This window comes from Meles meles, chromosome 5, assembly GCF_922984935.1.
Source record: "Meles meles chromosome 5, mMelMel3.1 paternal haplotype, whole genome shotgun sequence".
In the NCBI taxonomy this organism is placed as follows: domain Eukaryota; kingdom Metazoa; phylum Chordata; class Mammalia; order Carnivora; family Mustelidae; genus Meles; species Meles meles.
In genome coordinates, this window is record NC_060070.1 from 66879767 (window position 1) to 66896191 (window position 16425).

General features: G+C 36.8%; 1 protein-coding gene across 5 annotated transcripts in view; it reads left to right on the plus strand.

The window, feature by feature from the left end:
* The first annotated feature begins 841 nt into the window (after positions 1–841).
* BCLAF1 (BCL2 associated transcription factor 1) overlaps positions 842–16425 on the plus strand; it is a 29321-nt gene continuing 13737 nt past the window's right edge. For 3 of the 5 annotated variants that reach the window (XR_006818302.1, XM_046004813.1, XM_046004815.1), the window contains exons 1-7: positions 842–974; positions 7571–7674; positions 9226–9339; positions 10062–10973; positions 12147–12812; positions 12961–13130; positions 15456–15561. Coding sequence is in view for 4 of the 5 variants with exons in the window: in XM_046004813.1 (XP_045860769.1) it covers positions 9236–9339; positions 10062–10973; positions 12147–12812; positions 12961–13130; positions 15456–15561 (1958 nt within the window). In the remaining variant the exon portion in view is untranslated. The remainder of the gene's footprint in view (positions 975–7570; positions 7675–9225; positions 9340–10061; positions 10974–12146; positions 12813–12960; positions 13131–15455; positions 15562–16425) is intronic. The other 2 variants (XM_046004814.1, XM_046004816.1) reach the window with 1 other exon arrangement.

A 16425-nucleotide genomic window follows, 5' to 3' on the forward strand; every position in this document is an offset into this window, starting at 1 on the left:
AAATTCTGTCCCAATCAAATGCGGCTTGCCTATTTATAATCTGACTTATATTTCTGGCAGACCAAGCTATATTGGGCTGTTTCTCGGCCGGCACAAATGATCGTTATGCTTCGTGCTCTGTATTATTTTTATGCCTACGCCAACATTCCGGGGTGCCCAAGTGGTAATGCTTTAGCAGCGTCGGGAGGAAAGAAGCACCGGCTTCTGATGCAAAGCAGAACAGCCTAAGCTGCTCAGAGCTCTGCGGTTCGAACTCTGTTACGGGTAACAGAGTTGGTCTGACGCTACTCTGGAAGGGGACTTAGCTCGTGGCCATTTTTCTACAATCGAAGTGCGTTTGGCACATTTTCCATCAAAGCAAAAGCGACACTTCCAAGTTTCCAGTTAAGGCGTCCGAGAAGAAACTCGGCGCTTGCTGGCGAAGGGAGACTCGGTGTGCCAACAGCCCTCTAGCCTCCTTGTCTTTTCCTCGGCGTGAGACTGGCTTTCTGCTCTTGGTCCGCGTCGGCGCCACAGTATGAATAGACAAAACAAGCAAAAAGCGGGGCCGACAAAGAGGTCCACGGTGCACCTTCAAAGCTAGGTAGAGACTCCCGCGAATTCCACCGTATGGCCAGGAGACCTCACGGCCCAACAAAACACCCCGCCCACCATCTACTGCACCACCTCGGAGGCGGCAGCTCTAGGCCGGAAGGCGGAGCCACCCGGTCATCGCGCGAGACCTGCCACGAGACTTCCCAGAAAGCCTCAGGAAATATCTTAATAGCTGGGGAGCCAGTTTAGGGCGGAAGGATGGGCGGGGCTAGTCCAGATATTTAGCGGCACTGGCGGCCACGCCCCAAATCGGAAGTGACGGAGACGAGCTAGCGCGTCGAAGATACCTCTATGGTTTTCTCCCGTTCTTGAGTCGGGAAATGGCCGCTGTGTAGTTACAACGGAGATAAGTCCCGGGAACGGTGCTTTCGGCGTTTCAGGTAGGCCTCATGCTGCATTCAAACCACTCGAAGGGCAGCAAATACCGAGGATGAGTGAATATTGTTGAATCTTTTGTGGGTAGTGACGGGTTGGGGGCTACAGGAGGACCCAGGAGACCCTTTCGCCGTTATTTATGCGTTTCTCCCATCAGATTCCCTCAGGTTTTCGGGGCACTACAGGTCGGAAAGGTGGGGGGTGGGGTGAGCAGCGAGAACGGTGCGCGCGCGCGCGCGGTTACGAACCTGGCTCGAAACCCAGAGACCGCGCGGCCTTCCCGTGCGCGTGCGCATACCTCCCTCTTCCACCCTTCCCCCATTTCCTCGGCCTGGACCCTTGGCGCGCGCCCGACTGAAAGCTCGCCCGGCGCACGCGCGCTTCCTCCTTTCTCCGCCTACGGCTGCTGAGGCCGCTGGAGGTGCAGCTTGTGTTCGCTTCTCATTGGCTGGGAGCGCCACCTTCCTTCCAGGCCTTGGGGCTTTCATAAAACAACTGTGACCTGCAGCAAAGTGCGTTGGGTAGGTTGACCCGTTTTCGCGTCGTCTTTAAATTCCTTTTTTCCGGCTTCACGCTACTCGTCGGTTTACGCCCAGTTGTTTTTTTTGTTGTTGTTGTTGTTTTGTTTTGTTTCTAAGAACGTGTTCTGCTGTCCTCGTCCCTGACGCGGGCATCCGCCTCCGGCTCTCGGTGTCGCGGAACGGTTTTCTCTGAGGTTAATCTCGGATCCCCCTGGCAACCCACTTTGTTTTGAAGCGAACGTGTGCGCTCAACTCTTAGAGTTGGTGCCTAGTTACCGTTTCCTAGCTTGGGGAGCAGGCCTTAGCTGATGGATCGAAGAGTAGCCTTGTTGTTTCTCCCCCGCCCCCTTACCCCGGGCCCAAAAGTCAGTCTTTGAGTAGTACCCGCGAAACCACATCCTTTTGGCAAGTGATTCAGGTCTTTATATCGAGTCAGATACTGAAACCATGATAGACAGACAGTGGGGGTAATTGGGTGGGAGTGGCGAGTTAAGGTTAGGGACTTGGCCCTCACTTTAAGTCCGTAAGTTGACTTTCTTCACATTGATTTATCTTATCAGAATTAAGCAGTAGTAGTAGCAACCACTTTCCTATGTCAGTTTTTTTTTTTAACGTTTTAGGCTGAAAAAATTAAGGCTAAAGTTGAAGGTAGATGTGACCAAAACTGACGTAAAGAGATTAGTTACTTAAGACACTTAAGTCTTAAGTGTCTTATGTTATTGGAACAGTGCCTTTTAATTTATTGTAGGTATTAAAAAGGAAACCAGAATTCCTTAATCCTCGTGTAAATTCTCGTTCCAGTTAGACTCTAGTTGGAATGGTTGGGCTATTGTTTTGACAGTAGAGATTCTTTACATAGGAAAAACCGCTACAAGTTTATCTGCATTTTTATGTGATTCTAGCCAATTTAGGATAAATAATTCGATAAGAAGGATTGTGTGTCTAAAATAACTCATGGTGAACAACCCAAAGTTTATGTACTGATGGCTCATAGCCATTTTGTTTTAAGGATACTATGTTTTCACTAACATTGTGGTAATAAACATTGGAATCCCCCTTCATTCAGATAATTGGTAACCTAGGAGATTTTTCTTTTTTTTGTAAGAACAATAGTATTTTAGGACTCAAGAGACAGATCTCTAAAAACCACATGTAGACTTAGGTCTACATGAATTAATTGAATTCATCTACCTCTATTAGATTTAACTGTGTGATGAGAAGATGTGTAGAAATAGAGAAAGTCTTTTCAGTTCTATATAGAACTTTAGATTGGGAGTTTCCAGAAACTACATTCAAAATCCTTAGTTGAACACTAGCTGAATTCTGTGTGATTTACACTGATTTATTAATGAACAAAGATGTAGATAAGGGAATCAGGAAGCCCAATATACCTCTGGATAGTAAGTAAATATTTACATTACACTTTTAGGTTATGAATTTGTTCCTTCACATCCAGATTCTTAGACAGTGGTCATTTAGTGTTATCTCAGAATCTTAAACATTGTTTTATTTGACTCCAGAACAGAAAAAAAAAAATCTAGAAACATTGTTAGTAATAATTCTCGTCTACATTTGTGTATTATTTTCTGGAGTTCTCAAACTTGATCCAGTATTTCTCCATTTAGGTAGATACCAAAAAGATAGAGCATTTTAAGGCCACATGAGGCAAGGAGTGGCGAAGCCTGGTCTAGAATTCAGGCATTTTTCTCAGTCCCTTATTGGTTTTGTTTTAAAGCAGGATGACAAGCTGGACAAAGAAATAAAAACTTGTGACTAAACCTATCATTTTTTAAAAGCTTTTAATTATGGAAATTTTCAAGGACAGAAGTAGAAAAAATAGTGAGCTCCTGTGCTCTCATCATACAGGTTTAGTAATTGTCAGCATTTACCAATTTTAAATTATTTACTTTTTGGGGGAGTATTTTATTTATTTTAAAGATTTTATTTATTTGAGAGAGTGAGAGAGAGAGCGAGCCTGAGGGACAGAGGGAGAGGGAGAAGCAGACTCCCTGCTGAAGGCTCAATTCCCAGGACCTTGGGGTAATGACCTGAGCGAAAGATGCTCAACTGATTGAGTCACCCAGGTGTTTCTTTTTGGAGTATTAAAAAGCAAAATTCCAGTCATTTTATTATGCATTTATAATGCTGATTTTCTATCAGAAATATTTATTCTTACAAGAATCATTTGAAGCAAGATTAGATGACCTGCAAGAAAAACGGTCACAAACCATTACCAATAATGATAGCTGATATTTGAGTGTGTACCGTGTGCAAAATGCTGTTTACATTCTTTAGTTCATGTAACCTTAAACCTGTAAGTACCATTACTGATAGCCTTACTTTATACCTGTGGAAATTGAAGCTGAAAGAGATTAAGGTAGTAACTTTTCCAGTGGTGAGCACCTAGTTAATGGTCAAGTCAGGATTTTGAACCTAGTCTGTTGTAATAATAGTATTAGGATATTTTTAGGATTATTAAAGATGTGAATAGCAGTGATTTGTTTACAGAAATCTGGAAGCCAAACTCCCGAATCTGCTAAAATGAAAACTTGGCTCAAATATGCTTGATAGGGTAATCTGAAGAATCCATTTTGGGGGGCTTGAGCTTGAGTATTTTGTTGAACTCTGTTCTTTTCATCACTTGTGTTCTAGCTGATCATAATGTATTCTTGCATAAAAGACTTTCTTAACAAGAAAGAACTTAATAAATATGGCCTGATTTATTCTCTTAATGTTTCTCACTGGTTGGTGAATCAATTGGATAAAAACATATAAAGCAATGTATTCCCTCTCTTTTTACATCTTTTTTTTTACAGTCTCTTAGTAATTTTGGTTGTAATAAAGGGAAGATTGATTTGGCATTTTGAATTCTATATATAGGTTATGGCCACATCAAGCACCTGTCAGGGCACTGGAGAGAGAGTGCAGGAACTGGAAGCAAGAGATCTGGGTCAAATTCTGGATTAACCATTTATACTCTAACCATGGGCAACCTGAAAGGGCAAAGAAATCTCTTCTTTACTCTCCCAAACTTGCACATCTCCTAGATGCTTGAGCCCAGAATAGAGACTTTAGGAACACTGTTGAATTCCACCCCTCCCTTGCCCCCACTTCTCTCTGCTCCACACCAACAACCTATGAACAAGTGCTGTTGACTGCACTTCCACATCTGATTCTCACTTTGCCTCTTTTTTCCAACTTCATTGCTACTACCTTTTCCGAGTAACCATTATATTGAATCTCAGCCTTCTAATTTATCACCTTGTTGTCCTCTCCATATTGTCCATGCTATTCACAGCAGCCATTTTAAAATGTAAATCTGGTGGTGACTTCCCTGATTGTTGCAGAGCCTTCCCATTGCAGTTAGAATAAAATCTACTCTTTATTCTATTCTGGCCTGCTTTCTAGATGCAATTTGATCTGGTCCATTCCTCCCTGTTCCACCTTAACTCCTACCCGCTCCGTGATCAGAGTGCCTCAACTTTCTTAGTGGTCTTTCTGTCCTGAATTTGCCAAGTTTGTGTCTTTGGTCTAGAATGCTCTTCTTTCTGTGTAACTTTGCAGTGTACCTTGTCTTTAATTTTAATGTTAACTTCTTAAGGCCCAGAGACCCACCTTTGTAGTCTTCTCTCCACCTCTTAACATATCATTTTGTGGGGTTATTTCCCTTCTCTCTTTCACTCCCTTTAACATAAGCTCCAATAGAGTAGGGAACTTAATGTCTCACTTGAAGTACAGTATTTCCAGTGCTAGAATAATAGTGCTGGGCATGTTATAGGCATCTTGTAAATTCAGAAGAATTCTGAAACCTTACAGTTTTCTTCATTTGAGAGATGGGTTAACATGTAGGTTACGAGATTGAGGATTAAATGAGATGATTTTATTTAAAGTCACCTAATAGTTCTTAGCACGTAGTTGGTATTCAGATGTTTTTGGCTATGATTTGTTGATTTTTATTCCTGATTAGTTGGCTTTGGAGAGCAAGCACCTCTTCCATAGTCCTGTTTCCCATAAAACCTAGCATAGTGCTTTTTACATAGACTTTTATTTAAAAAATATTAGAGCTGATTATGGTCTTTGTACTAACTCTATTAAATAATAATGTTATTGAATGTTAAATATATTTTGTGTTAAATATATATTATTAAATATTGTTAAGTATATTATGCATCATACTTCACATATGTTCTTAGGAGTTTTTTTAATAGATACTTAACCAAATTTATAGATAGTGAACAAGAAAGTGTATCTACTAGTATAACCTACAGCCCCTCCTCTCTCCGTTATTTCTAGTGTCTATTTTTTTGGAATTTCAGAAGTCATGATTTGGAGTAAAGAGGGATTTGGCAGTTGGTTTTTCTTTGGATATGTGGAAATTAAAGTTAGCTTTTTAGCATTGGTTAGGGGAAGTGTTGGATAAAATGAGCCTTGTATCACTTCCAGCAGTGAATCAGTAGTGTTGAACTTCTAGGTCCAGAATAAAGGTTTATAACAATACATCAGTATAGAAGATTAATTTCTTTCCGCTTCCTTGGGGGGATTTGATATTTTTTAAAAACTAAACGTGCATCACTTTTTAGAAATCCTTTTGCTTCTGTATCTATGGTCTTTTGTTTTTATTTTTATATCTTAGTATGTTTCCCTTAATTAGTAGTTCCTATTCTTCCTAGTTTGAACCTCACATCTTTTAATCTCCCCAACTGTAGGATCATGGGTATATAGGGGACAACGTTCTTGATTCACCAGTTTAATCTTACCATTTCTTTTCTTTTGTATTTCCAGTTTTTTTGCAATTTTTATTGGATCTTCGTTAAGAGTCACAGGTTTTCACGTTCATGTGTATTTTTTTTTTTTCATTTATAATGGTCTGTGAATTCCTCAAGGTTAGGCATGTATTAATCTTCTGTTCATTAGTTTCTGCTCCCATAGTGGTTTTTGACTATCCTTTTGCATGTAATTAGTGATCAATACTGAATGTTACTTACAAGGCCAACCTGTTGGGTGTTGATAACTGGTTAAAATTTGGACAAAATTTTAATTTGTTTGCATAATGTAAATTGGGAAGAGTATTGCCTTCATTAGATCTTTGTTTCATTTATGGCCTGTTCTTTTATTGTAATGTCTGAACGTGTATCACAATGCTTTCAGGCACTGAACTTAGAGTTATTGTGAAAACCAGGGCGCCTGGGTGGCTCAGTGGGTTGGGCCGCTGCCTTCGGCTCAGGTCGTGATCTCGGGGTCCTGGGATCGAGTCCCGCATTGGGCTCTCTGCTCGGCGAGGGACCTGCTTCCCTTCCTCTCTCTCTGCCTGCCTCTCTTGTGATTTCTCTCTGTCAAATAAATAAAATCTTTAAAAAAAAAAAAAGAATTTTAAAAACCAGTTTCAGATGAAACTAAACTGTAGAAAGAAAGTAACCCAGAGAATAAAGAAAAGTAACAGAGCATTAAAAATAAACTCATACTTTAGTTAAGTTATAATTATAGCATTATGAATACTAACTACTGATAGATGACACATTTAGATATTCCAAGAATACCATATTTGGCATTAGCCACTTTGAAATTTTTTCTTTCTTCTTTTTTTTAAAGATTTTATTTATTTATTTGACAGAGAGAGGGAGCACAAGCAGGGGGAGAGGGAGGAGGAGAAGCAGGCTCCCCACCGAGCGGGGAGCCTGATATGGGGCTCCATCCCAGGACCCTGGGATCATGACCTGAGCCCAAGGCAGACAGATGCTTAACGACTGAGCCATCTAGGTGCCCCACTTTGAAATTTTCTGATAGGATAGCATCACAGTTTCTGTTTTCTAAAGCCCAAGTTACTAAAATGAGAATTCAGGTATTTAAATTAAAAAGTAAAATGCTGTCAGTTTCATGGTGTATGTCTGCATTCTGATTAAAACAAAAACTATTTCTTAAGCTTTTATGGTTAAAAGTTTATTTCCTAAATGAGTTTCCCTTTCCCTGAAATCATTAGTGCTTTTATTAAGAGTTGATTTCAGTGCCAGTATAATTCATTGTTGTGAACTGTGGGTGTTTAATTTACCATAAATCAATTCGTATTTTTTTTTCTTTGCTAGGAATTTGAATTTAGAGTTTAATTTCTCAGACCGTTTTCTCCAGGAAGAACTTTACAGTATCTCAGAGACTTCATTTGATTGATTAATCCTGCATAAAACTCAAGGTAAATAGCATTTGTTTTTCTAGTTTTCTAGTTTAGGTTTATTTGAGAAAATGCAGCTACTTTAATTCATGAATCTGAGTGATTAAAAGTGATTTAGTCGAAGCTTTTTTTGTTTGAGTTTGTTTTTTGGGTTTTTGTTTCTTTGCTTCATTTTCTTTTGGTGGCTTACATGAAGTAAACCAGATTTTAAAAGCCTTAGGAAGAAGATTCTCTTTATCTCTTCTGCTTCTCTGTTGTGTGTCTCCTTCCACTTTTATAAACACATCAACTTAGACTCAAACTAATAACTCCTTTTCCCTTATGGATATAAGAGGAATTCCATAAATTAACTTTATAACACCCTTGCATTAGTGTATTAAGGTAATTAAAGTTGATTTTACATGTATCAGCTCGTTAAGTCTTCACTACAACTCCAAGGAAGATATTGTCTTTATATGTTTCTTATTTAGAGAAGATAGGGCTGATTAATACTTGTCTTTAGGATAGTTATGTTTTATTTTGAAATATCTGAAACCTTGAATTTGTCATTTATGGTTTTCGATGAAGTATGTGCAGACATTATGTTGCTTCTTCTGTAATTCAACTCAATCTTACTACTTTAAAATACTGTTCTCATAATACTGACAGTTCCTCGGTAGGAGAAATTGTTCATATGGCAGTTGTAGGCTATTAGAAATTTAGTGAGTCCATTTTTATGGAAACAGTTACTTTGGTAATAAGTGGAAATTTGGAAGTAGTCACAGCAGAAATAAACTTGGGAGGCATGTGTGGTGTGTGTGTGTGTAGTTTGGAGAAGAGTAGATCTTCTAAATTATTTAGTCCTGTTATTTCTGTACCCAGTGAAGTTTAATTACTGCACTAGATATTAAGTAGTGTTTAGAAAAGTTTGAATATTGGTGCCCAACTTTTCTTTTTTCTTGTACTTCTAGTATCTTTCTTCTAGCAGTCTTTCCAATGTATCTTTTATCCTTTTTTAGCTACTTACCAGAAAGCTACAGGGTTAATTAATTAGCATTGTCACATAAGTCCATTTTCATGTGTAGTCATGTAGTATTATATACATGGAATGGTTAATTTAGTCCCATTTTAAGGCCATAAAGCATTTAGGATGATAGTCTGCTAGGTTTTTTTTTTTAGTGTTCTATTACTTGTATTTTCTTTGTTTCAGTTTCCTTATCTGATATTATTACTCTGATACTGTTTTTTATCTTTGTTATAAGACAGGTAGGCATTTGTTTTGGGCAGGGAAACATCTAACATGCTGCTATAGTCTTGTATTGCTCTTTCTGGCTTCTGTAATTGCTGCCTTTTTGAATTGAGGCATATAGGTGGTGCAGTCCATAGAAATATATCTATTATACAGTACCTGTCATGGAGGTGAAGATAAATAGATAGGGGTAATTGTCTTATTATTCATTTGAAAATGGTGATGAGTAATATCCTTTAAGAAACTTACATCTTGTAAAATATAGTTCTTTCAAAATAAGTAAGAATGTGAAACTGCTTTAATTGAATTGTGATTTTTGACTTTTTTGCTCTCTCATTGACTAGGAGAAAAGAAATGGGTCGCTCCAATTCTAGATCACATTCTTCAAGATCAAAGTCTAGATCACAGTCTAGTTCTCGATCAAGATCAAGATCACATTCTAGAAAGAAGAGATACAGGTGAATTACTGTGTTTTTAATTCTTTTAATAATGATAATCAGCTAATATTCATGGAGTGCTTACTGTCTTTAAACACAGTGCTAAATTCATTAATATATTTTACTCTTAACTCTCTGAAGTGGATCTATTCTTACTTTCATTTTAGAGTTGGAGAGATTGAGAATTGTTCAAGGTACAAGCTAGTAAGTGGCAGGGCTTAGGTTTAAGTTAGTGCGACTTTAGATCTCAGATTCTTACACTGCATGTATGGTTAATTTCTTTGAATTTAAAATGTTAAGAGATAAATTGGGTAACATGAGAATTATTTGACAGTAAGCCATCTTTCCATATTATTTCATAGTTTCTCATTGTTTCCGATTCTGATGTCTCAGTATTATATATGCATTTATTTAGGCAGTAGTGTTTGACAAATATTCTTCTATGCCATTAAATATTCTTTTACTCTGTTACTTTAAGAGCCCGTATAACTTTACTGTAATTTGTTAGTGTCCTGTTGTTGGCTATTTTCCTGTTTTCTCTGCCTTTGTTCTTCAGGCATTTATTCTCTCAATATATATCTTAGAAGTGAGGCTTTTTTCATTAAAAACAATAAACTTTACTTTTGTATAAATGAAAGATTTTGTTTTTCAAATGTACATTTTTGTATGGTCAACCATAAGTATTTAGAATGGTAGAGTGGAATAGTTTATTTTTCTTGCATTGATATTTATTTCATTTTTAGTTCTAGGTCTCGTTCCAGGACATATTCAAGATCTCGTAGTAGAGATCGTATTTATTCTAGAGATTATCGCCGAGATTACAGAAATAATAGAGGAATGAGACGACCTTATGGGTACAGAGGAAGGGGCAGAGGGTATTATCAAGGAGGAGGAGGGAGATACCATCGAGGTGGTTATAGACCTGTCTGGAATAGAAGACACTCTAGGAGTCCTAGACGAGGTCGTTCACGTTCCAGGAGTCCAAAAAGAAGATCCGTTTCTTCTCAAAGATCCCGAAGCAGATCTCGCCGGTCATATAGATCTTCTAGGTCTCCAAGATCATCCTCTTCTCGTTCTTCATCCCCATATAGCAAATCTCCTGTCTCTAAAAGACGAGGGTCTCAGGAAAAACAAACCAAAAAAGCTGAAGGGGAGCCCCAAGAAGAGAGTCCTTTGAAAAGTAAATCGCAGGAGGAGCCAAAAGATACATTTGAACATGACCCATCTGAATCTATTGATGAGTTTAACAAATCATCAGCCACATCGGGTGATATTTGGCCTGGCCTTTCAGCTTATGATAATAGTCCCAGATCACCTCATAGTCCTTCACCGATTGCTACACCACCTAGTCAGAGTTCATCTTGCTCTGATGCCCCCATGCTTAGTACAGTCCACTCTGCAAAAAACACCCCTTCTCAGCATTCACATTCCATTCAGCATAGTCCTGAAAGGTCTGGGTCTGGTTCTGTTGGAAATGGATCTAGTCGATACAGTCCTTCTCAGAATAGTCCAATTCATCATATCCCTTCACGAAGAAGCCCTGCAAAGACAATCACACCACAGAATGCTCCAAGAGATGAGGCTAGGGGACGTTCTTCATTTTATCCTGATGGTGGAGATCAGGAAACTGCAAAGACAGGAAAATTCTTAAAAAGGTAAGCATTAATGTATTTAGATTATAATAATACATTTGTACTTTGAATTCTGTTTGGATTTACAAGTCTTAAAATTGCACCATGGTGTGTAGTTAGCTGTTTTCACTCACAATTCTTTATAATTCCAAGTTGTTTATACTACATCTGGTTAACTTTGGAAATTAAGTGTTTTAATAGAAACTAATTTATATTTCTCTTTTTAATTTTACTCATTTTTAGTCAGTCCAGAATTAAGAATGTAAATAAGAAATTGAGTAGCATAAAGCGTAATTGGGTTAACATGTAAGATCTTACAGAGATGAATTTTGTGTTAGAGCATTAAAAGCTTATTTTGTTTTCTTCATTATAAGGTAACATATAAATAATGTAGTTATAGTACATATTCTTATTTGTGTGGTATTAATACATGCAGCTGCCACTTAATAAAACTATCTGACTATAGAAAAGATAGTGGTATTTCTTACTCTAGTAACGTTTGAAACGTACTTTGTTTAAATTCTGATTTTAAGCATTGCTAAAGAGTTGCTAAAAAACTCTGAAAATTGGTTGCTAATATAGTTTGAGTCTAAGAAAATAGAACAGGCAGGCTATTTATGGGATAGGGCTGTACAGACTATAAATTGCTTGTTGCGCTGATACAGTTTCTACTTAGTATTGCCAGGAATCATTCTCTGCAGCAAAGTATATATGAAATATTTTGTGATTCAGTTAGAGTATTTAAATAATACTAAGTTCACTTTTGTGAACTCCCTTCTTTCAGTAGATTGTGTTACAGTCTGAAATTTTGAGGATAATTAATAGAATTCTGATAGATGAGTATACTCTTTATTAATGGTTTTTAGTCTGAAAAATTGAACAGTGTTTCATGTTTTGGAAGTTCTGGATAATTGGATTTGTTAGTGTAGAATTGTGGTTTATGACTAGAACAGGTTTTTGGGAAAGGCTTTACTCTAAACTTCAGGTATAATATGTAAATTTATTTAAAAACTCAGTACATAAGTGCTGTATGGATGCTTTTAATGTTTTTTAGAAGTGGAATCTGAAGAAAGCACTTTTTCAGTAAGGTTTTTTTTTATTAGTGGTCTTGTGGTATTGGGCAACACATATAAGTATGCAAGTGATCCACAGTGAATGCAATCCAGAGTTACCATCCTCTTCTCTGCTTATTCACAGGTTCACAGATGAAGAGTCTAGAGTATTCCTGCTTGATAGGGGTAATACCAGGGATAAAGAGGCTCCAAAGGAGAAAGGATCAGAGAAAGGGAGGGCAGAGGGAGAATGGGAAGATCAGGAAGCGCTAGATTACTTTAGTGATAAAGAGTCTGGAAAACAAAAGTTTAATGATTCAGAAGGGGATGATACAGAGGAGACAGAGGATTATAGACAGTTCAGGAAGTCAGTTCTTGCAGATCAGGGTAAAAATTTTGCTACTACATCTCACCGGAATACTGAGGAGGAAGGACCCAAGTACAAGTCCAAAGTTTCACTGAAAGGCAATAGAGAAAGTGATGGATTTAGAGAAGAAAAAAATTATAAACTTAAAGAGACTGGCTACGTAGTGGAAAGGCCTAGCACTGCAAAAGATAAGCACAAGGAAGACGACAAAAGTTCTGAGAGAATAACAGTAAAGAAAGAAACTCAGTCACCTGAGCAGGTAAAGTCTGAAAAGCTCAAAGACCTCTTTGATTACAGTCCCCCTCTACACAAGAATCTGGATGCACGAGAAAAGTCTACTTTCAGAGAAGAGAGCCCACTTAGGATCAAAATGATAGCCAGTGATTCTCATCGTCCTGAAGTCAAACTCAAAATGGCACCTGTTCCTCTTGATGATTCTAACAGGTAATTCCACACTGATGCCCAGAAAATAATCTGTGGTGATTTAGTTAATATTCTAATTATCTTATTTTGTGAACATACTCCCATTTCGTATTCAAACCAATGGTATATTTTGTTTGTTATGTGTGTGTGTGTTACCGATTTGCTCCAGACCTGCTTCCTTGACTAAAGACAGGCTACTTGCTAGTACACTTGTCCATTCTGTCAAGAAAGAACAAGAATTCCGATCCATCTTTGACCACATTAAGTTGCCACAGGCCAGCAAAAGCACTTCAGAGTCTTTTATTCAACACATTGTGTCCTTGGTTCATCATGTTAAAGGTATGTTTACTATTGTGAATTAAATATTTCTTGTAAATTAAAATGAAGAGTTAGGCTTTAATTAACGTACTCTAGGGCTAGCAGGTTTATGTAGATAGTATTAGAAATTGGGAAAAATAGTTTCATGAAAGAGCGATCAGTCTCTCTAGCATTAAGACCCTTGGAAATGTTTAATAAAAAGTGACTGAAATACCAAATAGAGTTGAAACACACTCTAAAAATCTGTATCATGATAAAACTGATAAATATTTAAGGGGAAGTCTTTGAAATGTGTCATTGTACTTGAAGGGTAGAATGCTTACAGATGATTTTTCATTGCATGCGTAGGATTTATAATGCACACTTGCATAGATTTTATAATAAAGTGAGGCCATATTGTTACTGAATATTATTAAGAATTTCTTTTCAATTTTTAAAGAAACCTGAAACCAGCAGAAAAGCAGAATTGATTTTCTACCTATATTTTTGTTACTTAATTTGTTGTAATACTTAGCTTTTTTAAATGGTGAACTGGAAAAGAATTTATTGGAATTTTTTAAGGGAAAAAAGTTTAAGAAATTTAAAAATGTGTTAGAAGAGTAGTGATTTTATGAATAGTTACTAATTAGGATGATAGTTATATTTCTTTAAGTCCTAAGGATGATAAGGGTGTTACATTTCAGTTAAAATAATGATGCTCAGTTTTCACCAGTATGTAATTCAAAGGTACTAATAATTTTCAAAGGTTTTAGGGTATGACTTTTTGGGCAATTAGGTTGTTTTGTTTTTGTTACTTTCTTTCTGTGTTTAAAAGGCAACTTACTATGAAATAGGTTCTTACCCAGGAAGCTACATGGTTGTTGGTCTAAAGCCATTTTTTTTTAAAAAGTTTGTCTTCATATGAGAACAACTCATTGTAGTAGCTGAAATTTGTCGCTAGCAAATTCTTTATGCAGTTGATGTTTCAAAACGGTGAATAGTAAATGAATTTCTTTTTGACTGTTATTTAAACATGGTAACACGAGTTTTGTTATTTGGCTATAACTAGGTTTGTGAGCCAGTTTATGACCATATTATTGTGGTACATAAAATATAAAACATTTACATTTTTTTCTTTTTTTACCTTTTTTTGACCTGTCTCCACATTTTACAATTTATTGCTGAATTTTGAGATCAGGTTTTGATAAAATTTTTTCTTTTTCATTTTCTTTTTGTTTTTTGTTTTTTGTTTTTTGTTTTTTTTTTAAAGAACTGTAGTTATGTTTCATTATTGGTATTGTGCAACCGATCTGAACAGCTCTTTCTTAATTCAGAGCTGAAAATGCCCAGTGATGTTTTCTTTTTCATTGTAACTAGGTCCTGGAATATGTTTTGAAATGGCAAAATCCATGTTTCAAAGTAAAATAGCTGTTGAAAGATACAGGCAAAGTTGAATCTTCTGTCTTCCTGGCAAAAATGGCATAAAAACTGAGTTGCTAGCTCAAATTCCTGGGTTTCATGGAATTATGATTGAGGCACTACCCTTGTAGTGGCCGTTTCAAGTTTTAATGATTGGTTATGAGACATGTGCTGGATATTGGGCGGTAAGTTGACACAGATGTATGTTGACCTGTTAAGCAGATAGCTTGCTTCGTAATGTAACATTTCATGACTTTATACGTCTTTCTATTTTACATTTACAGCGTATCTTGAATGGCTTAAAAGATAGTATTGATATTACTAACTTTAAAATTTAAAAGAAGGACAAGGGAACAATAGCAGATATGCTGTCAGGTGTGCCAAGATGCCAGATTTTTGGAGTAATAAGTGTTAATTGATTTGAAGAATATTTTTGAATTGAAATGGTATTATTCAGTTTTTTCTTAAATCCGTTTTTTTGTTGTCAACATAGTTCTTGATGAAATAATTTTATTAGTATACTAAAATCAACTGTGTAGTTATTTCAGTATTTTTGTTTTCTGCAAATGATTACTTGAAGTAACTTCATTGGTTCATATTGGCAAGGTATAAGGATATTCACTTATTGTTCCTTTCTGTTCTGTTTGAGGAAGTAGTAGTGCATTACTGAAATTGAGTTAGAGATTCTCAGTTTAATCTGTTTATTGTTCTTGGATTATATGTAGTACTGACAGTGCCCTCTGAGGGGCGTTGTATCGGTGACCTGTTGAGGTACAAAAAGTTAAAAGGGACAGAGTAGGAGATCTTTGTAACACTTGATTCTCTTCTGCTAGGTTTCTTGAGTATTTTTATTTTCTTTTCACCTGCCAAATGCCCTTCTGTCACAAATAAATTATCTCTCTCGAAGTAAAGATAACTAATTGGGCAGTATTTCTCCTAAATCAACAGAGCAATACTTCAAATCAGCTGCAGTGACCCTAAACGAGAGGTTCACCTCGTATCAGAAAGCCACCGAAGAACATAGTACCAGGCAAAAGAGCCCTGAGATACACAGGTATGTGCACTGTTGAAGGGACATATAAAAATGTTTTGATAGAAAAACAGTGTTTAAACAGTATCATAATGGAACTGTGCTGTCATCATGCTATAAAATGAACTTTATTTTTATTTCTGATTCATACCAGAAATTTTTTTTGGTATTTCCAGCCTTGTAATTTACTCTTTCTATTTAATTTTCAGTTCACTTGGTTAAAACAGGTTCTTAGAACTTAAAATACTCTTAAGCACTCCCCAGTAAGGAATTCAGTAGATACCACATTTTTGGGGGGGAGGATATTGGATACCTAGAGTAGCCCTTTATTTAATTCACTACCAGTAAGTTTGTAAAATAAAAAATGATTGGAACAGGTAGAACTGTTTTTCATAAGAGCATGAATGTTAAAGTCAGGCAGTTAGTTCACAGCATGGTTTATAACTGCATTGTGATGAACAGTGAACAGGTTAGTTGATCTCTGAACATTTGTTTTTTCCATCTACCAAATAAGGACAGTAGTGCCTCTTTTGCAGAGTGGTGGTGACAATTAGTATTGGTTATAAAATATCTAGTGCTTAGTCATAGTAGGTAGGGTGTTTTGGTGGTGACTGCTAAAGAAGCTCTGAGAAGTTGAAACAGACACTAGTTTAAAAAAGGCAAGGAAAGGCACAACATAAAACTGAAGATCCACTGATTATGTAAAAACATTGGAGATATTTAGGAACAAATAACCCTATGCCTGTGTTCATTGAGGATCTGGAGGTATAATTGTATGATGGTTGACACTTAGGATGGTAACAGTCAACTTAATTGAAACATGAGTTTTTTATGATTAAGTTTGTTTTAAAAGGTTAGATTTATTTTTATGTAAAAATATCTGAAGTA